The following is a 25,738-nucleotide window of genomic DNA, read 5'->3' as shown; positions in this document are numbered from 1 at the left end:
ATTCTCCACAGAATTCGTGGAGACAATCTCACGTATGAGATGATGAAAGCTGCACTCATTAAGGCGTTTGGTCTCACAGTAGACGACGCCAGAGTTCAGTTCATGCGAGCTCGTCTCCAAGACAAGGAGACAGCTGTTCAGTTCCTCGACCGTCTCACTGCTTACTTAAATGAGTGGATGGAGAAAGATGAAATTCCTTCCATGCGTGAGGGGATAATTGACCTTATGCTGCGTACACAGCTAGAGAGGTCGTGGGCTGCTGAGCTCATAGCACAGCTTAAGATCTGCCAGGTGAAAGATGCCAGCCAAATGGTAGAAAAGGCTGACGCATATTTCACTGCATACGGGTATCAAACTTGCAAGCAGCATACCTGGAACAGTAAAGCTCATTATTCTGGGAAATCATCTCAGATTGAACCCCAGCAACAAGGCCATTCTCAGAATAATGGCCAGCGTCCAAAACCGCAGTGGAAGGACCAGGGGCAAAACACTCAGAAACCTGAGTGGAAGCGGTACAACAGGTACCCTAACCAGCAGCAGTATCAGCCACGCAACCGACCGTCGGGACCGTCCTTTTCACCACCAGCTCAAGTGAATAGGAGGCAGGAGGCGAACGCAGCCTTCATTCCTCAACAGCAGCACGGTGGTCACGTCCCTACCAGTATGGGTACTCCCCCACAGTTCACTAGTCCCACAGTGACAGTGAAACCCCCTCCACAGATGGCCAGTGTTCCATTTCCACAGGCAGTGAGTACGACCCCTCAAGTATCAAATTCTCAGGGCACTATGTTTGCCGCATCAATTCAGCAGCCTCATGAGTGGCTAGCTGCTTCCTCCACAGGCCGCCGTCCCACAGGTGACAGTACCTTCCTTGTTCAGCCAGGGTTTGTGGGAGACATTCCTGTGAAGGTCCTGAGAGATAATGGATCCTCAGGTTGCTCTGTCAAGCAGAGTCTAGTTCGGCCTGAGCAGTACACAGGTCGACAGATCCACGCTAACCTTATTGATGGATCAGCGAGATTGTTCCCTGAGGCATGTATCCAGGTGGCATCTCCATTTTATACTGGTACGACACTCGCAGTTGTCATGCCAGAACCTTTAATTGACCTAATCGTAGGCAATATTCCCGGTGTCAAGGATAGTTGCACTGAAGATGACGCTACTCAGACTTCGGCTGCAGAAACACGAGCCATGACTGAGGCTCCAGATTGTGTCACCCCTGTGACCATTGAATTGCCGCAAGATCTGATGTGTAGCCAACTTGTTGTTCAAGAACAACATTCTGACCCGACACTTGCTGCCGTGCGGAACAAACAAAAGGGTCGAGTGATTAAGTATTCATGGGGAGGTCGAGCCAAGTTCCTTCGTAAACAAGGACGGCTCTACCGTGAGTCACAAACACCCGAGGGCGAGGTTCGACTGCAGTTTGTCATTCCCGCCAAGTACCGCCTAGCAGTGTTAGAATGGGGTCATTGCTCAGCCTCAGGAGGTCACATGGGCAAAAGGAAGACCCAGGGACGTATCCGAGCTGACTTTTTCTGGCCAGGGATGGGACGAGACATAGATAGTTTTGTGCGTTCCTGCAATATGTGTCCATGTAACACCAATCAGGAACAAGTCCTTCCTGTGCCGTTTGTAACCACACCCGTAATCTCTGAGTCAGTTGAGAGACAGGGTAGTGGTGAAGTGGGTGCATACCTGATGTCTCGCCCATTGGCCCCACAGGACACATCATGTCCAGGGCCTGTACATACATATTATGTACCGTAAGTTAAGGGGGAAGTTCGAGAGAGAACCCCGCAGAGGCGACTCGAGGCTGTGTCTGCGGACACACGAGCCCGAGTTTGCACAAGGATTCTCAGCTCCCTGATATTATTATAAGTACTTTAGGTTAAGGGGAAAGTTCGAGAGAGAACCCTGCAGAGGCGACTCGAGGCTGTGTCTGCGGACACACGAGCCCGAGTTTGCACAAGGATTCTCAGCTCCCCGATATTAATATAAGTACTGTATGTTAAGGGGAAAGTTCAAGAGAGAACCCTGCAGAGGCGACTCGAGGCTGTGTCTGCGGACACAGGAGCCCGAGTTTGCACAGGGATTCTCAGCTCCCCGATATTAATATAGGCTCTAGCTTAAGGCAGAGGTTGAGGACCCGTGTGCAGTTCGAGGCTGTGTCTGCGGACACACAAGCCCGAGTTTGCATAAGGATTCTCAACTTGCCGACACTAATCGTAAGTGTAGAGTTAAGTTTAACCAGTAAACTACACGAGTCCTCGAGACCAACGGCGTCCAGGGACTACGTTTTCTGGTTAATAATCTACCTAATAAATTAATGGCGACCTCGAATGTACGAATCTAAGGCTATCACTCGTATTTTTCAGCTAGAGCGTACCTTTTGTAGCATGTACTGATTGCTAGGCAGAGAAAGTAATTGTAATGTAATAAGGATTTTTGTCTCATTGACACTTTTGATGCTCCACCTTAATTGATTTTGCAGGTACAGTGATGGGTGTAGCAGTTTTGCTGTGCGGGCCAGCTGACGTCTGCCGCACGCTGCCGCCTCTTCTCCTCTGCCTTCGTTGTCGCCATATTAATATTTACTATCATTTTACACGTAGGTACAGTTACACTACAACTGTCACACCTACACCATGTATCACATACACCACGCTACACAACAATTAGTTATCAGTGTAAATGTAGCGAACTTTCGCTCAGTTTGACCTGAGTACAGGATTTTCACCGTCGTCACGGAGTTTTTTCCCTCAAGCTTGCCTCTATTATCATAAATACGAGGTTTTTACGCTCATTGGCGATAGTGATTTTCTCCTGTAGCAGGATAGCACACACACCACAGTGTGAATCTTGTGTGACTGAGTTAGGATGTGTACATACATATATATATCCTCAAATTTTTTCCCATAAGGAAAAAATTTCATTTTGAAGGGGCGTAATGTCACGAATCAAATTCGCGACATTTTCCTTTTGTGAGAAACCACGAACTATTAGTGGAAAACTCACTGTGTATCGTTCAGTTAACCGTTTCTCTCTCCATTTCGGTGGTATACTTTTTTCAAAACATTCGTCACTGTTTCAGAAGTGACCGATCTATGCACGTCATTAAGTGCTCTACTGAGCGATATATTGTTTCTTTATTGTTCGCCCCTGCTTGCCTCGACCGTTGGCCACGCCTTCTCTCGGCTGGCCTGTGCATCCTGTATTTGAACAGTCTTTTGTCTGTTGCAACGGAGCGAGGTTCTGTGCTCCAGTAGTGAGAGCGAGAGAGGTCATCTAGCACCCAGACTCCACTAGACTACAGTTCTCCAGGCTCCCACCCTTCCTTGGTGATACGCTACATTGACCAGTATTTCCTTTTTGTATTTTCCTAGGTTTAAGAGATTAGCTTCTGAGTGAGCGAGTGAGTGCGATCTCATTATTTTGAATTCACTCTGAGATGTAACGTGAATTTGTTCCTTTGTAATTAATAAATTTAACAGTTCTTTTTCTTTGAGCTTAATGTAATGTAAACTCGTGTTTCATTTCTCCATAATTAAGCATATTTCCCTTATAGCTCCTGGCATGCATAAACGCTTTGCTATTCATAACTGGTACTTAGGCCAGTCTTGTTGTTAAGCTTAAAATCCGTTGTGCCTTCTAGGAGTTACGCATCAGCAAGAACCTGATATGAATAGTATTAGTTATTTATTGTCAGGGGTGAAGTCACTTTCTCCAGAGGCTAACAGTACTAATAAACAGCAATTGTAATTAGTCTCTGCTGTGTACTGTTGAGAAAGTTTATAAATTCTCGTTCTGAGAGAGTCGGCGAAGCGGGCCGGCATAAAGTAATCATTGCTTGATTTAGCAAGACAATTCATTGTCCCTGCTCTTCAGTATTATTGAGAATTATCATTTAATAATTGCATTTATTTTAAAAACCCCGTGACAAAATGTTCTCAGAGTCACGCCTTGTCTGTGGATGGGGAACAGTGAACTGTAGGAGAGGGGCAGTTGCAGGCTACAGTCTACTAAGTTTATATCATGATGAGCATGGGGCCATAGTAACAACACCAGCAACAGCCACCCAAGTAATTGAATGTTTCTTCCTTCCACAGCATTGCAACATACCCTTTGCGTTTATTGAATCCTCTACTGGGACTGCACTGGCAGGTGGAGGGGGTGGAACACATCACGCCTGACAGACCAGCCATAGTTGTTGCTAACCACCAGAGCTCTGTAGACTTTCTAGGTTAGTGTTGTTTTTTTATATATTTAGTGACCAGTACTATATATTGTCCATTTTCAAAAACTAACTTAGATATAAGGTGACTCTACTGTATATATTGTTCTTAGGACACCAGAATGGAAATGCAACTGGGATTTTCTTCTCCTTAGACTCCTTAGATGACACACCTCACAGACAGTCATCAGTGTTTCAGTTCAGTTTGTTTCAGTTTTCCCATTTTGGATGATGATGTACAATTATTGTTGCCCACACTGCATGTTTATAATTCAGCTTAGGAGAGACCTGTCACAATAGTTTGGTTAGGAAGTGTCCATTACTCCATTCAGTCTGATGTGTTTTCATTAAACCTACTGCTAGATGGTTTTACATAGCATAAGAGAGACCTGATTGAAGTGGTTAACCCCTTTAATATGGGAAGTACCTGTATCCTTAAAGCTGTGTAATGTCTTGTAGTGCTAAGAATAAATCAGGAAAAATCCTCCTCTTATTCATTCGCCACTTCCTATTCCATTTCTTCTTCTTCCTACACATCCTCTTCTACTTCCTTTTCCTCTCAAGGATTCACTTCCACATCTCCATTTTCTTCCACATCCTCTTCTGCCATCAGACAATTTTCCACATCCTCCTCTATATCCATTTCGTCCACCACTTCCTCTTTCACCTCCTCTTCCACTTCTTCATCCTTTTCCAGTTCTCTTCTACATTCTCTTCCTCTGCATCCGCTTCACATCCACCTCCTCCTCCATGCTTTGGAACTTGCCAGGACTGTATCAGCTGTTGATGTCATTTGTCTCACGTCAGTGTAAGTTATGTCATGGGGTGCCATGGAGAGGAGATATCTGTTCAGAAATCCTCAGCTACATGGCATCAGTGGCTGCATCCACTGCCCCCATGCAGGGAGGTAGTACATTAAACTTTTGACAACTGGGGGGAGAGGCTGACGGTTATATCAAGTGTTCAGTAGGAGATCTGTAATATACTTATGTATAATATGAGGTGCCACCCAAAAGATCCAGAAATTAAACTAAAGAAGGAAAAAAACTTGGTTCAAGTCAAATTCACTACTATGCCCATTAGAGTAGTCTCCTTGGGCATGCAGACATCGATCCCAGCGCTTCACCCACGATCGGAATATATTTTGGAAGTCCTTGAGCATCAGCTTGTTCAGGACCTTCTGCGATTTCTCCTGGATCTCTTTAATGGTGTCAGATCTTAGTCCTTTCAGCTGGATTTTCATTTTCAAAGAGAGGAAAAACTCACAGTGGGCCAAATCTGGCGAATACAAGGGGTGAGGGACAACCAGCATGTTTTTTTATCCCAAAAAATGCTGAACAATATGGGCTGTGTGCGCAGGTGCATTGTCTTGGTGAAACATCCATTTGTTTGTGTGCCACTTGTATGGACTTTTTGCCTCACTTCCTCCAGGAGCAGTCTCAAAACATCACAATAGAACTTTGCATTAACAGTCTGTCCATGAGGAATGAATTCCTTGAACTGCCCTCCATGCCAAAGAAAGTGATGAGCATTGACTTCACATCGCTCTTGACCTGATGTGTCTTCTTTGGCTGGGACAAAGCTGGGCTCTTCCACTGCAGTGATTGTTGCTTGGTTCTCAAGTCATACCCGTAAACCAGCTTTCATCACCAGTAATGACACCTGAGAGGAAGTTAGGGTCACTTCTGACCATTTCCTTGAGCTCCATGCAGACGTCCATGTAATGCTGATTTTGGTCATCAGTCAGGAGCCTCAGTCAGACAGACTTGGTGACAATTCATCTCATGTCAAGGTCACCAGACAAAAGCAGTAGACAAGTTCCATACGATAAGCTAACAGTGTCACAAACATTGTGGATTGACCTGCTGTCTTCAGGATGGTTGCACGAACTTTGGCTACATTGTCAGGAGTTGAACTGGTGAAACGGCTACCAGAACGTGCATTGTCATCTGTTGACATTCGTCCATTTTTAAAACACTTAAAGCAGTCATGGGTTTGTGTAACCTCCAAAGCATAGTCACTAAATGCATGTTTTAACTCATAAGTTTCCGCCATGTTCTTCTCGAGTTTCACACATAACTTGATGCACACACGTTGTTCTTTCACATCCTCCATTTTTGAGATCACAGAACTTTCATACTAACCCAAACACAATGACAAAAAAACACACACATGCAGCTAATGCATCCACTCTGCACAATGCCACTTAACACACTAACAAACAAATGGTGCATGCAGTGCCACCTAGCATCCATTCTACACAATGCCACTTGACACACTAACAAACACAGAGTGCATGCACTACCACCTACCATCCACACACTGTATTACAAGAGGTTAACGCCCTACAGTGCTGTACTAAGTTTTTGTTAGGAGGACACTCACCAGAAGGACAAGTGTTCACACTACTGTACTGTATTTCAGTACAGTATTCTTTGGGTTTATACTGTACAAGATTACCCTAGTTTAACGATGCAATTGGTTAGGAAAAAACTCATCGTTAGGCAGGGTATGGTATATTGGGGTAGATTTAACATGTAAAGTAATGGGATGCGTTTTTCAGCCTTGGTCCCCCGAACCAAGTTCAAAATCCGCCCAGATGAGCCCCAAAACAAGTTTAAAGTCAATCTAAATGGCCCAACAGCTGTAAAGGAAGCTGACCTAACACCTGTAAACAACTCACTAAAACCAACAAATAAAATCTGAAAATTGTCAAATATAAGTCTGGAAAAAATCAAGCTTAGTAAACCGTACCCCAAAATGACAGTATTCACTCCACGTTAATCTAAGTTTAAAAATTTATAAATCAACCTAAACACACAATATTAGTCTAAAATATAATCAAAATGGGTAAAATGAAAATAAAAACCCATCATTAAACCTTGGTTTGACCATCATTAAGTGGGGTATCGTGGTATTTCTACCCCCATCGTTAAGCCTGGGTATCGCATCAAGGGGGTATCGTATATCGAGGTGTACCTGTACCTTGATACCTTTTAGGAAAATTTTAAAAATCATTGATACAGTATGTAGTAAACCCTCAGTCTAATGAAGAGACTGAGGGAAGGGCAGTCAGGTAGAACTGATTAAATGCTAAATGTGAATATCTTACTTAATAACCTATATACTGTACAGTAAATCCTTGTTTTTCCACCGCGGATATTTCGCCAAAACCGTGCGAAACGAGACATGTCGAAATGTGAAGTTAAAAATCAATGGGAAAAATAGAGGAGTGTTCCAGTTGGACATGTGCCTACAATTTCATAAAGTACTATAACACCAAACAGGCCCTACCCAAAATTTAATGAAGAGTGTTTACTAGTGCTAAAACAGCAGAACACAATGAACATGTACCTGAAAAGACATTAAAGCTGTTATAAAGAGCTGCAACACCAAAAATTCTTACCAGAAATAAAGTGAAGACTGACTTGAGTGGCAGGTGAAGGTGTGTTGAGGGTAGCTGGGCTAGTTACTAGGTGACATGGGCCTCTCTGGGAAAGTCCCATCACCTATGCCGAAGCCCTTGAAATTGAACTCAGGCTCCAGCACCTCCACGTCCTCTCTGTCCACTTCTCCTCCTTCATCCACCCCTGCATGCACGTCCAAGTCTTGCAGAATAGCAGCCACATTTTGTCTTTCATGAAAATATTGTGTGATCCAGACATGTCTCTGCTCCTGTATGTTTCTGTTGTAGACGGCCATCACTTGAGACTTCAGATCACTCAAGGTCGATGGGATGTTGGTAGCCTCAGGCATAGTCCTGGTGTATGCATCGAAGGTGGTTGCCATGTCGGTTGTGGTGGACAGAGTCTGGGACAATTTCTGAGTGCTCATCGTTCCCTCTGCAGTGTGCTCTCGCTTTTCATTCTCCTCTTCACCAGAGTTCATCTCTTCTTCTGTTATGTCTACCACACCTGAGTCTAGGTTGTAGTGTGTCAAGTGTTGTCTTACAGCCGTTTCGTCCACCTCTGCTGCATCTTGGCTTGTGTTTCTGATAGCTTCCACAGCAGCCGCCAGAGTGTCTTCCTCCCTCTGCAGGTCACCTTCCACATTCAGGTGAGGGAAAAGTTTCTTCCACCCGTGTACTATAGTGGCTGGGGTAATTTTGCTCCAGCTTTTGACCATGGTATCCACTGCATTTTTTATGCTGAATTCCTTCCAGAACTGACTTGTTGTCTTGGCAGGTCAAGAATTGGCAGGTGGTGGCAGGGGTGTGGGTGCACTAGGAGACTGGTCTGGCCTTGAGGATGGGCCCGGTCTGGACTTCTCTGGACTAGTTTGTGACTGTTCCGACCTGGGAGACATTGCTGCTGGTGTAGCCTGTGGACTGCTGGGAAGGTCCCAAGACTGTGGAGCGGCTGCAGGTGTGTGGTGTGGGTCGTCGCCGCCGTCAGAATTTTCCTCATGTTCTTGAATCTGGTGCAGAATTGTGTTGTCACTTGTCTCTTTCTTGAGTCTATCATGCACCTTAGAGTAGAACATGTTCTTAACCCTTTAACCGTGGGGCGTCACTTGCGTGACGCTCGGGAGCAAGGGATCATACCGCGGGGTGTCACTTTTGTGATTCTGTGTTATTTTGAATTCGCCCGGGCTTTCAAGTGGTGGCTTGCATCATCTATCAGTGCTACCAGTGTCCAGCTATACTCAATTCTGCTAATGTCATCTGTACTACCATCCACTGTTGACAGTTTAGCCATTTGTCCCCTGTCCTTGACTCCCCTCCTTACCTCCCCTCCATTACCCTTTCCTCCCACCTGCCCAGCCGCGCTGCGCAAATCCTGGATGGATTTTTCCACTCATTTTATCCATTGAAGTGTGCCCTATGCCCTATTCTTATACAAAATAATATATAAAAGTAAGAGAAAAGGTAATTGATACTGCCATACATCTGGAGTGGGCTAATCATCACCTGGCAACACCCCACGTGCACTCGTTCATTAATTTTCCCTGTTTATTTCCCCTTGAAATATGCCGTATGTCCTATTCTCGTAATAAAAATATATATAAGAAAGGAAGGGAGATGCCTAAGTGATATTTACATTCACCTGGAACTACCTAATATATTATGTATTCTCTAGATTTCCTGCCAATCATTTCATAGCATATAAATTAGCAGCTGTCACCACGTTGACATTGTCAACCCCTCCCTGCCCATAATACGCCACATCATTCAGTTTACTGTCGTCTTTCGAGGTGAAACCACGTCGGATTCGCACCTGTCCAATTCCGCAGCTTCTGAGCCCCCTGCAAAGGGCTCTGTGACCTCTACCCCTTCTAAACCTTGTGTGGAAAGGGGTAAAGGGCTAAGTGACTCTGCTGTGGAACGTGAACTGGCTAACTTATCAATGATAATGATGGACAGTGACTACGATCTTTCTGGTGACTCTAAAACAGTGCAAGTGGAAATGTAAGTAATGTGTAAATAATGTGTAAATAGCAAGTGAAAGAAATGAATGTAAATATAATTGAACAGTGGAAAATAGTTTTATAAGTTACTGTAAGTGACTGTGCATAACATAGTGTAAATAAAATAAAAATGTAAATAATGTAAATAAAATAGAGAATGTAAATAGAAATGTAAATAGAAATGTAAATAATTAGTAATACTGTATAAGAATACGAGTATAAATAGTTGGAGTAATGAAAGTGAAAGCTTCGCTGTAGCGTGTATAAATATTTCGAGTAAAGAAAGTGAAAGTGAAAGCTTCACTCTGTACGCGAGTTTACTGAACGAGAAAGTGAATGCCTGGAGTGAAAATAAACTACTAGTACTGAAAGAAACTTATGGATAAGTTTAATATTGTATATACTGTATAAATAAGTGTAATAAAGTACTAGGAATATAAAGTGTGAGCGTGTTTATAAATAATAAATGACAGCTCCGCCTCAGAATACCATCGGTGAACGAGCTCGCATTGAAAGCTCGTATGTGCTCATAATTTACATTGCTTTCAGAGTGTTTTTTTTTTTTATGGAATGTGGATTCCAAACTACATGAAATTCATAGAATAATGTTTGTAGTTATAATATCAGGCAGTGGTAACCATATTGCGGGGTATCAGGAAGTGTAAAGTGGAGACTTCGTTACCCAACTTCAGAAGTCTCCACAAGTCCTATGGTAGTCGACGAAGGCTCAACAAACATCCCAGGAGAAAGCTGAAGGTATGTGCCCTATGCTTATTTAATTATAAAATTTTAGGACTAATAACTGATTTTTGGCAAATATTTTTAAAATGTCAGTTGGAGCGCGATTATCCCCGCAGGATGTGCATGGCACACTCCCGCGGTTAAGGGGTTAAGGTTGGTGGTGATCTCTTGGTCTAAGGGTTGGAGTTTTGACGTTGTGTTGGGTGGTAAGAATACAACATGGACGTCAGGGTGACAGTTGACAAGATATTTGGCATGTGCACTTGCATTATCCATAAAAAGAACAACCTTCAATGCCAGATTCATTTTCCTGCAGTGCTTCTGTGTGTCGGGGATGAAATACCAGTCGAACCACTTGTGTGACAGACTCTTGACCATGTAGCCTTGCAGTGTGACTTCCCCGTAAACATTGAGTTTTTTCATGTTATGCAGTGTCTCTAGGGCTGAGATTTATGGAATTTGTGGATAATTAGTGGCTTCATCTTGTGTGAGCTACAAGCGTTGCAAGTAAGATGCTCAGCTGCTCTTTATTCATCTCAGTGCTGACTGCCTGCCTCGGTCCCTCCATCAGGTACGTGTATCTTGCTGACCGCTTCTAGAAGATGCCAGTCCCATCGCAATTATAGACCTGGTTCCATGAATATCCGCCCTCCTCAACAATCTTGCGTGCCTCCTCTGGAAAGCTAGTAGCCGCATCTACGTCAGCAGAGGCTGTCTCACCATGCTAAGCTACGCACCTCACCTTGCACCTTTTCTTAAACCTGAAGAGCCACCCTGACGAAGCTCTGAACGTGAGTGGCAGGTTTATATTATTCATGCAACTGCTGCGTATATCCTTAGTGCCTCATCCTTGATGGACCTGGTTGAAATGCCCACACCCGCCCGGTTCTGGCTGTCGAGCCAGTGGACAAGGTATCCTTTTGTGATGGCCATGGCACGTCTTACCACAGACGACCCCACAATCACTGTCTTGTTGGACGGGAAGAACTTGGTCCAGATCGTAACCTTTGGACAATTATTGGCATAAACACACATGCATAATGGTACCCAAAAATCAACTGTACGCAGAAGAAATAATTTTATTTAATTTTTTTTATAAGGCAACACTTAAACAGTACACCTTTAAGGGTATAATGTACAGTAACTTTATAAGTACAGTAACCAGACACACATTCACAACAGCACCCAAAAATCAACTGTACACAGAATAAATAATTTGATGTTTAATTTTTTATGAGGCAACACAAACAGTACACCCTTAAGGGTATAATGCACAGTAACTTTATAAGTACAGTAACCAGCATTAACGATTTCCATTACAGTACAGTACTGTATACTGTATTATTAATGTAAACGTGGAGAACAAAATCGATTGTGTAATTGGGATTAATGTGGTGAAGAATTTAGAAAATTATTAATATCTGGGAATGATTGTATCATCAAATGGATCATGAAACAATGAAATTTAAATATTATTTAATGTGCATTCACCTGCTTTTTGAGAGTCTCCATGTTCTTCCTGAGGGTCCTTATAGTGCTTTCAGGAGCTCCCGTCAGGCAACGTATTTCAGCGTCTGTCAGCCCCTCCTAAAGGAGCTTCAAAATCCTTCCCTTGTCGGCTGCTGAATATCGCTGATGTTTCTGGCCAGCCCTGTATGCCCACCTCCCCTTAGGCTGCTTCGATGGCCCTGCAACATCCCCCTCACCTCGTTGCTCAGCACTGTACTTCACTTGCGTGCTCCAACGCAAACGTCGAAGTGCGGTGTCCACGTGTGGGTCGGGAAGCCACAAGCCACAAGGCGAGCACAGCACAAAAACAAGCGATGGTGTGTGGGTCTGTAATACTGCTGCTGTATCGGCAGAGGGCAGGGTGGTCGCAAGTTGGCCGCCAACAAATGAGCATCGGTATGCGTCGTCAGCTGCCGGCTGGTAGCATCGATATGTAGGGAAATTTGCAAATTGTGAGACAACTCGGAAACTTTTTTCTTGCACAAAAAACGAGGTGTCGAAGTAAAATGCATCAAAATAAGAGGACTTACTGTACATGTAATAATGTAACTGTAGCACCACTTAATGAGGGTTCTACTCCCAAAGACGATGGGAATGCTGGTGATAAGGGGATCAGGAGCTTCAGTTTCATTGGTCACCAGAATATCCTGACCATGTAGTAGCCATGACCCAGTGGGTTAGAGCGCTCTGAGTGAAGGATCGGAGGTTCGAATCCACCCAAGGGTCATTGGTAGACATCAGGAAGGGCATCTGGTTATAAAGTGTTACATGCTCCAAAAGCAAAGTCCTTTAGCCAGGGACAATGCCATAGCACTTATCGAATGAAGGGGACATGGCGTAAGAAAAAAAAAAGAAAGAAAGAAAGAAAAAAAACTTTGCTGACTTTTTCAGTGTGACACTAGCATGCTAGCTTGGAGAGTAGACCAGCATACCCTTTCAAACCCTTTCCTCTAACTATATCATGCACTACTCTTCATGCTCTTTACATATCATATAACATACCCCACTACATCATAGGGGTTGACACCAGCAAGGGCATGAAGCCAGAAAACTTCGCCCTCACTAGTTAGGCTAATGGTGGATCTGAGGGGAAGCATGACGCAGGCTCCGCCAGTGTAGTTTTTGGGACCGGGATGGGATGAGGCTTGAATTGATGCTAGAGGGTACAGGGCATTGCAGTTCCCAGGCTGCCGCTTCTGCCCAATGCAGTTGAGAGGAGTCCAATCCCGGGAGTAGTGCCCTAGGAGGCACCCCTATCAGTGGCTGTATCATGGCGAGGCAGTTACATTGCCAAGGCAGTGTCCCTGTAGCTGTCCTGTCAGGGTGCCCTGAGGCCACTGCCACAGCTGCTGGTCACGGCTATGGGTCGTAGGTCCCATTCCTGGACTTGGGACTATGTGGGTGCGTGGGGCCTGTGGTCTGTCTCTCATTTTTTTTTTCGTTTTTAGAGGCTCCAGCATGCTTGCATGTGTCGACCTTGGTCACCTAATGGCGGCTTTCCATGCTGCATGATCCATTGCAGCCTCCCTGTTCAGTCCCTTAACCCTGAGGTCACACTTAATGACCTCGTCCCATGTCTTTCTCAGTCTACCCCTCGTAACCCCACCCCCAATATTAACACTTCTCACCTTCCTCACCCAATTATCATCCCCCATCCTCTCCACATGTCCAGACGATCTCAAACTACCTCTCCTCATCACAACACCAATACACTCCAGCCCCATCCTACCTCTCCTCATCACAACACCAATACACTCCAGCCCCATCCTACCTCTCAGCTCTTCCATTGTGAACCCAGCCCCCCCAGACCTTGGAAGCAGGGACACACTACACATCCACCTAATCATTGTCATTTCTGTACGTCTGAGCTGGTGAATATCCTCCTCCTTCACTGCCCAGGTCTCACTACCATACAGCATTACACTCAAAACACATGCTGCATACAAAGACCCCTTAGCACATAGGGAGAGTCCTCTCAATGTCAAGAGAGGCAAGAGCTCCCTGAACTTCTTCCAACCACTTCTCACCCTAGCCACAGAGTTAGCTCCAGCCCCACCTCCAGCACACAACATGTCTCCCAAATAACAAAACAATTCCACACACTCAAGAGATTCACCAGCAAGTTCAATTCTTTCACGTCTGACAATCTCCACCTGCTCTCCTCGACACGCTGTACACATAAAATCAGCATTATCTCGTAGTCTACCTCTGATACCACTACATCTCTTATGCACCCATTTATCACAAACACCACACAAGATGGAATTACTTCCCACGCCCTTGTGGCAAACTGCACATGGCCACTCTCCCTCTTCTTTGACAGTACCACCAGCAACCCTAGATATCATCACTTTTGTTTTATTGCATTTACCCTTAAGCCCTTGTGCCCCATACTCAAGGGGATCAGACCGGCATCCTGGAATGTGGGTAGTTTCAGGGGTAGTGCTGGGGAGGTGGTTGAGGCAGTGAGTAGGAGATTGTCAGATGTTGGCTGTGTACAGGAGGTTAGATATAGGGGAGGATCAGCGAATGATTGCAGGGATTGTTGATGTAAGATATTTTGGCTGGGAAGGGCAGATGGATATGGTGGTGTGGGTGTGGTCATTAAGGAAAATGCATGGAATATGTCAGGAATGTAATGAGAGTGAATGAAAGGATTATAGCAGTGAAAATTTTGTATGGTACAAAGGAGTACAAAGGAAAGCAAACAGCAACAGACCTTATGGTCCTTTCGAGGCTGTTTGGTACAGAGTAGACTATGACTACAAGACCTAACTCTACATGCTGAAGGATAAGGATAGTAAAGCAAGAAGGCTCCCCCCGCCTCCAAACCCTCCAGCCAAAACTGGCAAGAAAAAGTAAGAAAAACTACCACGCAGGATGGAAAAACTGACATGGAAATTTCATAGGATAAACTGAAAAGGAAAACTACATTCTATAATACATTATCTATAAGCTACCAGTATGAATAACCTGAAAGAGAAAGTAGTAAAGTACAATGAGTAATTGAATAAATAAATAACTAATGCATGTCGCTGTATGGGTACGTTGAGTTGATGGGGCATCTGCGGACACAGTGTGGAAATTGCACAGTGCACAGTGTGGATATTCTGGGGTGGTGTGGCAGCCTTGGCTGGCGCTATTAAGGTAGGCAGCAGTCAATCAGGCCCCAGCTCCATTCATTCCACTGAGACTAGGAACATTCCCATGCAGGACAGCAAACAAGTCACCTCCTGAAGCAGTGACCCCTGGTACATTAAAAAAATCCTGATGGTGGCCACGTAACTAACAGGGACCCTCAGTGATCCACAGCCCATCATAGGTCGAAAGTATGAGTAGTGACCGTTAACTCAGGGCTATCTGTGCATATCCTAGTCTGTGCATATACTATATTTGTATTTAAAAATTGATCCAGGCTCTAAAAAACTAAAATAAAATAAACCAAAATTATACATACACAAGTGCTTTATTCAGGAGTAAACATATTAAGCTGGGTGTTGGATGCCAAATACTTATCCAGGCGACCTTTAAAGGTTTGTACTGTATTACAGTCTATTACATTGGAGGGCAGTTTATTCCATATATTTACAACTCTGTTGAAGAAGAAATGCTTAGCTTCATGCGACTGGAATCGTTTGCCAATTATTTTATACCCATTGTCTCTAGTGTAGTTCGAGTGATCAACTATGAAGTATTTATCGACAGCCATGTTATCATGTCCTTTGAATACTTGAATTAAATCTCCTTGTATCCTCCGTTTTGTTAGGGTAAAGAGATTCAGGGCTTCTAAACGTTCCTCATACGGTTTATTTCTCAATCTATGTATCATCTTTGTCATCCTTCGCCGCACTCTTTCAAGCTTTTCCATATCCTTTTTATAATACGGTGACCAAAATTGAACGCAATACTCCAAGTGCGGGCGTTCTAAGGAATTATACAAAGTGAGGACGATATTATCGGACTTATATTCAAATGCTCTGCCTATGAACCCAATCAATTTGTTGGCTTTTTTCACAGCTTCTGTACATTGTCTGCTTGGTTTCAAATCATTTGTTATTATAACTCCTAAGTCTTTTTCATGGTTTACCCTGTCAAGCTGGACATTATTCATGCTATAACTTGCTCTTACATTTTTACTGCCAATGTTTAACACTTTGCATTTATTAATATTGAAATCCATTTGCCAGACTTGGGCCTAGTTAAACAGTTGATCAAGATCTCTCTGAATTGCCTGTCTTTTGCAGTGCTGTATCTGCTCTGTTACCTATTTGAGTATCATCAGCAAATTTTGAAATCTTACAACACAATCCTTCATCAGTATCATTCACATATATTAAGAAAAGAACAGGACCTAACACTGAACCTTGCGACACTCCACTTGTAACGTTTATCCAGTCTGACTCTTTTCCATTTATTATAACTCTTTGTTTTCGTCCGTTGAGCCAATCTTCTACCCACCCGAGAACACTGCCACTGAAGCCGTGTGCCTTTAGCTTTTGAAGGAGTCTTTTGTGTGGAACTTTGTCAAAAGCCTTTTGAAAATCGAGGTAGACCACATCAACAGATTTAGTCTCATCATACATGTTCAGTATATCATTGAAAAAGTCCAGCAGATTCGTGAGGCAAGAGTGATTATTACGAAAACCATGTTGCAAATCTTTTATGAGATTGTTTGTTTCTAAGTGTTTTACAAACTTGTCTTTGATAATAGTTTCAAACAATTTGCAAATCACTGATGTTAAACTAATTGGGCGGTAGTTTTCTGGTTGGGCTCTGTTGCCCTTTTTGAATATTGGGGTTACGTTAGCAAGCTTCCATTCATGTGGCACCTTACTGCTCTTAAGTGATAAGCTAAAAAGTTCAGCTAAAGGCTTTGATATTTCATTCTGTAGTTCCTTCAATATACGTGGTGATATTTTGTCTGGTCCTGGTGCTTTATTCTCTTTTAATCTGTTTATTGCAAGCAGTACGTCACGATCGCTGACTGTAATGTCAGTGATTATGTTCCCCTCTTCTATAGGAATGGGGGAAACAGTAGGAATTGTATGTATATTTTCTGTTGTAAATACTGACGCTAAGAAAGTATTAAGAATTTTCACCATCATAGTTTCATCATCAGTGTGCTCTCCGTTATCAGTGACTAAGGGACCGATTGATGGAGTTATTACTTTTTTGCTTCTTATGTAACTGAAAAATTCTTTGGGATTTGATTTACTGATACTTGCAATATGTCTCAAGATTTTTTTACTGCATTTAATTAATTTTTTGGCTTTTCGTCGAAGGGCATCGTATTCATTTTTATCACTTTGTCTCTTTGTTGTATTATAATTCTTATATGCAAGATTTTTTGCTTCTAGACAATGTTTAATGTTGGAGTTCCACCATTTGGGTTTAGAATTTTTGGAGGGCCTTCTGTTGCACATTGGAATACATAATTTGATGGCACTGTTGAGAGTTTCTGTAAAGTAACTCCATGCGTCATTGATATCTAAAGTTTCGATAGTGGGATGCCAGTCAGCTGCACCTGCAATTGCCTTTAATTTCTGAAAATTTGCTCTCCTAAAGTCGGGCACTTTCTCACAACTGGCCTTGACACTGTCTTCACTGAATTTAATGTTAAATGTAACTATGCGATGATCACTTGTACTAAATTCTTCTCCTACAATAACATTACTCACTACATTTTCTGACAGCTGTAGCTAAGACAAGATCTAGGATGTTAGCTGCACGTGTCGGATAATTTACAAATTGATATAAAGAACTTTCTTGCAAATTTGTATATAGGTCTGACCTTATGTGTGAGGATAGGGCTTCTCCCCATTTTGGAAATGGTAAATTAAAGTCACCAAATATTACGGTGCTTTGCATAAAAGATAGTTTGGCAGTTTGATTGTAGATTTCAATATCAATGTTGAGTGGCTGACCAGGTGGACGATAAATTAACCCAAGAGTGATTTTATGACAATATTCATTTCTAAGCTGAATATAAATAGTGTCGATGTTTTCAATACATGGCTTGGTAATTTCGACTGGATGAAATCCTGATTTAACATATAACAACATGCCGCCTCCTGCTCGATTCTTCCTTTCACAACTGAAAATGTGATAGCCTGGTAAATTAAACTCTGCTAGAAAATCTCTCTGCTCAGTATTTAGCCACGATTCTGTTACTCCAATTACATCATAATCTTCGGTAAAGGCAAGAGCCTCTAAATCAGAAAATTTATTACGTAGACTACGAGCATTTGCAAGGATTGCTTTAATGTGCTTTCCTTTCTGATGTGGGAAGCTTCCATGATTTATTGATTTATCAGATCGGATGACATCTACGTTTGCCTCCCATGATGCTTGTTTTTTCTCCAGAAAAATCTTATGGCATCATTAAGCAAACGACAGAGATGGGCAGAACCAACGGCATTCAAATGTAGTCCATCGTTCGTAAACAGTGTACACTGCTCGTAAAATTTGTTCCACGTGTCGATGAACTGAACTCCTTCCTGTAAACACAGTGACTTTGTTATTAATACTAAATGCTCTGCTGAAGAAGGCATTCCCTGCATTAATCCTTGGTAGTATGCCTGAAATTAAAATATGGTTAGTTCTCTCCTTGTAGCGTCGGATCATTTTCCTGTACTTCTCCATCAGCTCCTCTGATCGGGTTCGCATGACGTCGTTGGTACCTGTATGAATGATGACAAGGCTGTCATTTTCTGCATTCTCAAAAACGTCATCCACAGCCTCTGTTACGTCATCTACTCCTGCACGTGGAATACAAAAACACTTTCATTTAGAGGGTGCCCGGCCGCAAAATTCCACCAACTGACCACGGATGATGGAGTCCCCCACAACCCGTGCCTCATGGGGCTCTTCCTCTACTTCTGCAAGAATCTGAAACTTGTTGTATGTTGTTACTGGAATGATGCTTCTTTTCCTTGCAAGCCTTGCACCATTCCGCACTGGCTGGAACTCATTCTGTACGGTGGGGGAAGAAGTAACTACAGCAGGAGGAGGATGGTCAACCTGGACTGCAGTTGGCCTAGCAGTGACATTACCCTCTGCAGTGTGTCCGACATTACTCGCAATGAATTCCTCCAGCACATCTACTTTTTGGGTCAGACTGTTATTTTGTTCGTAGCCTCGGTCAGCTTGTCTTCCAGGCTCTGGCATAGTTTGCACATCCTGCAAACAAAGGTGCGGTCCATATAAAAGGATCTGGTGAAACTACCGGAGCAGGTTACGCAAATGATGTTCCGCGGCATTCTGAAATGCAATGTAACTGTGAGGATTAATCAGAGAAAAAGAATCTGGTAATACTGATTAGTACCTGGGAGAGATATTGGAGCAAGAATAAGTTATATACAAAACCTGCTAGAACAGTGACAATTTATGCAATGGTTACAGGTTTTGCTGGTGAGGGTCTTGGTGCTGTTTAGAACTGTACAGGAATAGCTACCTTACTGGTTAGTAATACACCTGTTACAAAGAATGAAAAGCTAACCGTTACCTGGAATGAAGAACTAAAATTATACTACCTGAAATACAACAACAGTGAAGTAACAACAGTCTTACAATACACAAATAAGTTGTTTATCACCAGAAAAGTTACAACATATGAAAATACAATTATATCTTACCCATAAGGGTAACTGCAAACCTGGGATATAAACAAAAACTAAGGAAATAGTACTTACTTACACACTGTGCACAGGGGAATGCTTAACACTAAATACACCAAGTATACTGTACCAGACTGCGGTTTTTAACATTTACCAACACAACGGCGCCAACCACAGTCACAACTGATTGCCACAAACTGCTTAAATCGTCACAAAATCGTTCCCACACTACTGTTAATACACAACAATTACGAGTACACTGAACTGCTGTATCACCAGAAAATAAGCTCAGTTCATACAAAGACAAGTCAAAATATTAAAAAATTCCACTCAGCCTACATCAGCTCGAACAAAGAAATAAAAATAAAACAAAAGTTCCACTCAGTTCCAAATGGTTATAAACTGTTCTTACTGGTGAAACAACATACAGTTAACACTCACCCAATTGTAGCTCTAATTTACTCTGGGTAATACTAATCACTTCCACGAGAACAATAACCACCCACCGCAATCACCCTATTTGGCGCCAAACGTAGATAAACAAACACACGACCAGACAGAGCTTTTCACACTTAAAACACAGCAAAAAACTCTAGCATACACTGGACTTTCACACCTTTCACTGGAATAATACTTCCAAGACACTTATAAACACAGATGCACTATTTGCACATGGAATAATCACTCAAATTCACTTAAATCATGTAAAAACTGGTGAGTGAGAGCGGGTACGTCTTTCTGCAGCGGGGACAATGCAAGTAGGCTAACCTTTTCATTTATATTGGCATATGCTTCTAAGGTTGGCATGGATGATGCAGAAAAAGATAGATTCTGGGATGCCTTAATTTGTGTCGTAAGTGATATGGGAGATGATGAGTTTGTAGATTTGGAAGGGGACTTAAATGGTCATGTAGGTGAAGCAGCTCAAGGATATGAAGGGGTACACAGGGGATTCACACATGGTATGAGGATTGAAGAATAGGAAAGGATACTTGAGTTTAGGGAGACCATGAATGAGACTGTGTTCACCATGCATTTTAGGAAAAGAGAAAGTATGGTAGGTTGATTACATATAAGTCTGCAGGAAGTAGTGGCCAGATAGACTATTTCATAGTCAGGAGAGCCTATAGGAGGTTGGTGAGGGTGCAAAGGGTGTGTCGTGTGTGCAGCAACATACATTATTGATGTGTGACATGGTGCTTTTTTTTTTCTTTTTTTCTTTTTTTTTCTTTTTTTTTCTATGCTAGGAAGAAGGAATCAAAGGCCACGAGCCTGCAATATTACTGTTCCCTCCAAGAGAAAAACAAAATACAAGAGAGAGCCAAATTCAAGGTCCAATCATTTCGAGATGCCTGGACACACTGGGTTTGAAAGACTGGAGATCATAGGAAGCAGGAAATACAGACAGAGGGAGACAGTTCCAGAGTTGACCTGTTGTTTAAATGAAGGACTGGGAGTAACAGGTAACTTTTGCATTGGAGAGTTTGACAGAAAAGGGATGAGAGTTAGCTGCTAGACGGATGCTATGTTCCCGTTGTAGAGGTGGAGGAATGCAAACAGACAGTTCAGAGCAGCAGTGACCATTGAAGTAGTGATAGAAAAGAGATAAAGATGCATCAGTGCAGCAAAGAGACAGAGGTTGAAGGGAGCCAGTAAGAAGGGGAGAGTTAATGAGACAAAAAGCCTTTGACTCCACCCTATTGAGAAGAGCTGTATGTGGGAAACCTCCCAACACATGCGAGTTGTACTCCACTCGGGCGAATAAAACTCGTGTATAGAGTCACTAATTGTGCAGGGGTAAAAAATGAACGGAGTCGGCTTAGCACACCTACTCTCTTGGAAGCAGATTTTACAAGAGATGTAATATGATCTTTCCAAGATAAGTCCTGAGTAAATGGAACCCCAAGCATGTTCAAGGATGATTCAGGATTAAGCTGAATATTATCAAACATTAGTGGGTATACAGTGGAAGATTTTGTCAGGTTGATAGATGTAAGAACTGAGTCTTTGATGCATGAAAAACAACCAGATTATTTTTACCCCAGCAGGGATATGAGCCATGTCAGACATTAGGTGTGCCATAGTCTCATCCCTTGTTTGCTGAAGTAACTGCTGAGATGGACGTTGCGGGAACCGAATGGAAAAGTGAAGGGTCGAGTCATTAGCGTACGAGTGGATAGGGCTAGATGTACAGCTTAGAAGGTCATTGATGAATAAAAGGAGGAGAGTTGGTGATAGGACAGAGCCCTGAGGAACACCACTGTTGATAGATCTAGGAGAAGAATGATGGCCGTCTACAACAGCGGCTATTGAACAAACAGAAAGGAAGCTATAGATGAAGGCACAGATAGAAGGATAGGAACCGTAAGAGGGCAGTTTGGAAATTAAAGATTTCTGCCAGACTCGATTGAAAGCCTTTCATATGTCAAGTGCAATGGCAAAGCTTTCGCCAAAGTCCCGAAAGGAGGATGACCAGGAGTCTGAAAGGTAGGTGAGAAGATTGCCATTGGAGCATCCTTGATGGAACCCATATTGATGATCAGAAAGAAGTTTGTGATAGGAAAGATGTTTTAAAATATTTTTATTAAGAATTGACTCAAAAACTTCTGAGACACAGGACTTTAAAGCAATTGGACAATAGTTAGAGGATTGGGACTGGTCACCCTTCTTTGGGACAGGCTGAATGAGAGCAAACTTCCAGTAAGAAGGAAAGGTACAAGTTGATAGACAAAGGCAAAAGAGTTTGCCTAGGCAGGGTGTAAGCACAGAAGGACAATGGACGAGTTGTTGGTTCTGGGTAAACATGGCCAGTGCATTCTGCCATGTACTTAAAAACTTACGGTATATGTATCTTTTAATTTAATTTATCGTTTGCACTGAACAAGACGTGATAACTTTAATTCTTTGCGGCTGGAGGGAAGGAGCCGCCATGTTGGCGATGACGTCAGCATTCACACTGCAGACAACGCTCCAATCCATCACACAATACTTTACCAGTAACAGAGATGATAGTTGTACCTACATGGCCACCGTAGATCCAAACTACCCCCTTCAGGTATGTTGTGAAAGAATATTTTTCATGGTGTAAATGGGTGGTACCTGTTAGGTAAGTAAATTGTGGTGAAATCGACCAGAAGTAGCTTACAGCTACACCATTCCCGAGCGGTGCTCGTACCTCATGAGGTGGGAAGTGTTAAATGTATGCCGTACAGTATCAGTTGTATAAGTTTATGATGGTATTATGCTCATATCATAATATCTGACATCTTCATTATTAGTGTTCTGAAGAAAAAAAGTTTCAGTGACTCAACTACGGTACTTCAGGGGAGTGTGGCGAAATACTGAATCGGCGGTCATTTACAGAATCAACACCGAATTGGCACTTTTTAATTGGTAAGTGTTATAGATTTTATCACCATAGAGGTTCATACTCACCTAATTATTCGAAATCTGGTCAAATTTTTGTATTTAATTTTACCTTTTAAAAAATCCGGATTCACAGCGAAAACTGGCTAAAATTAGCGGAAGTGTTTCTCCTTTAGTTGAACAGCTTGCCTTGGCAGACTTCTGCTTTATGTAATTATTATTTTAACATGCAAATGCACTTATTTACCCTTAAAATCAGTATCTGTTCAAAACAGAAGTCTGTCATGGCATGTTGGCGATCTAAAGTAGAAATACCTGCTAATCTTAGCACATTTTTGCTCTGACTCCTAATATTCTATTAATAATTAAATAAAGCATAATTTTTTTTACTGAATTTCAGTTAATTAGGTGTGTATGAACCTATATGGTGAAGAATATAATATTTTCACAACAGTAAAGACTGCATTCCAGCACTGGGAACTTCCGACGAGCAGCCAGCCACCACTGTTTTCGTTTATTGTTACTGGCTGGTATACAGAGGAATAATTTCCCTACTGTGCTTTTGTCTGTGCACTTACACATTGGAACAAAACATTAGCAATTATTCCTCTTGTCACTGGACATTCTTAGAGGTCAGAAATAAGCACAGTGCATCCTGGCTAAACGTTAACAAAGCAGACTATGCTGCCTCAGTGTGAGAGGTGACGTCACGACCAATCACAGGCCGTTTCAGTGTCACGTGATTTTTCGGCTACTTTATCTATGATTTTTTCATGTTTCTGCACATTTTTATTGGAAATAATGGTTGACATAGTTATTTTCTGAGTATCTTTTACCCATACAAGTATCTAACTTCAAAAAATTTTTGACCGGAAACTCGTCTATTCTAGAGAACAACTGGAGGGACTCCATCAGGCCCATATTCCTTATTAGTATTGAGGCCTATGATGGCAGAAAATACATCAGCTGAAGAAATTTTAATGTCAGCCTTGAGGAAGTCAGAGGGAGGAAGTGATGGAGGAACAGCACGGGAATCGTCTAAGGTGGAAGTAGAGGAGAAAGTCTGAGTGAAGAGATCTGCATTATCAATAGAAGAAATAGCTACAGAACCATCAGAGTAGAAAAGAGGAGGGAAGGATGATGAGGTAAAGTTGTTAGAAAGGTTTTTGGCAAGGTGCCAGAGGGAGCGGGAAGAATCCGAGTTGGAGAGTTGAGAGCATTTAGTACGGATGAAGTTATTTTTAGCAGAGCGAAGAACAGACATAGCACGATTCCGGGCAGAAACGTAAAAAAGATGTGATTCGGGTGGGTTGGCATCGGTACCTTTTATAATAAAAGCCCTTTTCTTGCTGCGGCCAGCATCAAAACAAGTGCGATTAAACCAAGGCTTTCTTGCGTTAGACAAAGGATAAGAGAAATGAATGTATGCTTCCATGCCTGAGAGAATAACCTCTGTAATGCACAAGGCACACTCAGATGGCTCCTGGCCATGGAAGCAATAATCATTCCAGGGAAAATCAAAGAAGTACTGCCTGAATTCAGTAGCATGGAAGTTGTGGAAGCATTGAAGAAAGTCAAAATGGGGAGAGCCCCAGGAATTGGTGGAGTGTGTGGTGAAATGCTGAAGCATGGGAGAGACATAGTAGAAGAATGGTGTGGAAGATGGGCATTTTGGCATGCGAGGAAGGTAAAGTCCCAGATGATTGGAAGTCGGGTATAATTATTCCCTTGTACAAAGGGAAAGGAGGAAAAAAAAGTGTGTGATAATCATAGGGCCATTTGTCATCTTAGTGTAATAGGAAATGCATACGGTAGGATACTTATTGAAAGAGTTAGGGAAATAACAGAGGAATTAGTTGGAGAAGAACAGGGAGGCTTTAGAAAGGGAAGTGTTTGTGTAGATCAGATATTCATTCTTAGATCTTTAGTGGAAAAGTGTCTAGAGAAAGGAAAGAAGTTTTGTGCAGCCTTCATGGATTTGGAGAAAGCATTTTACATGGTGGTTAGACAAGTATTGTGGAAAGTCTTAAGAGTATATGGAGTATTTGGGAAGTTGTTGAATGCTGTGAGGAGTATGTATGAGGGTGCTAAGGCTGCAGTGTGTGTGGATAGTGAACTGTATGAATTTTTCTTTTTGAAGGTTGGGTTGAAACAGAGATGTGTCATGTCTCCATGGTTGTTCAGTCTGTTTATGAATGGGGTTATAAAAGAGATACAAGGTAGGGCAGTGGACGTTGCAGTGGCCCTAATGAGAGAGCGCAGTGTTTGGAAACTCCCAGCACTGTTGTTTGCAGATGATATTGTGTTGTTAAGTGAAGATGAAGTGGAGCTTCATGGCTTGGTGGATGAGGTTGGGAGAGTGTGTAAGAAATGGAATTTAAAGGTGAATGTAGGGAAGAGTAAAGTTATGGTCTTCAAGAGAAGAGAAGTCAGTGAATGTACAGTGAGGTTGGATGATGAGGAAATGGAAAGTGTGAGTATGTTTAAGTACTTGGGTAGTGTGATGAGTAAGGATGGAAGTTTGAAGGGCAAAATGCTTCAGATGGTACAACAAGGAAGAAAGGTTGCCATTTCCTTGAAGGCAGTGATAAGAAATTGGGAAGTGAGCATGGAAGTGAAAAGTTACTACATGACAGTATTGTGATACCAACTCTGGCGTATGGAAGTGAAGCTTGGACGTTGTTGGAAGGACACAAGTCAAGAGTGAGAGCAGTGGAAATGAGTTATTAGAGAGGAGCCTGTGCAGTCACATGGAGAGACAGACTGACAAATGAGGATGTGAAGGAACGTTGTGGTGTGGATATGGATGTAATAGGAAACATTAGGAGAAACACACTGAGGTGGTTTGGCCATGTGGAGAGGATGG

The 25,738-nt window shown here is 42.5% G+C and overlaps 1 protein-coding gene across 1 annotated transcript in view; it reads left to right on the top strand.

The window, feature by feature from the left end:
* LOC145415036 (1-acyl-sn-glycerol-3-phosphate acyltransferase alpha-like) overlaps positions 1 to 25,738 on the top strand; it is a 207,605-nt gene that overhangs the window by 57,734 nt on the left and 124,133 nt on the right. Inside the window, exon 2 of the mRNA XM_080284454.1 lies at positions 4,110 to 4,243. Coding sequence (XP_080140580.1) covers positions 4,110 to 4,243 — 134 coding nt within the window. The remainder of the gene's footprint in view (positions 1 to 4,109; positions 4,244 to 25,738) is intronic.

Source organism: Coenobita brevimanus, chromosome 101, assembly GCF_032717465.1.
Source record: "Coenobita brevimanus isolate Jiangsu-jjx chromosome 101, ASM3271746v2, whole genome shotgun sequence".
NCBI classification, from domain to species: domain Eukaryota; kingdom Metazoa; phylum Arthropoda; class Malacostraca; order Decapoda; family Coenobitidae; genus Coenobita; species Coenobita brevimanus.
This window is presented reverse-complemented; position numbering and strand designations above follow the sequence as displayed.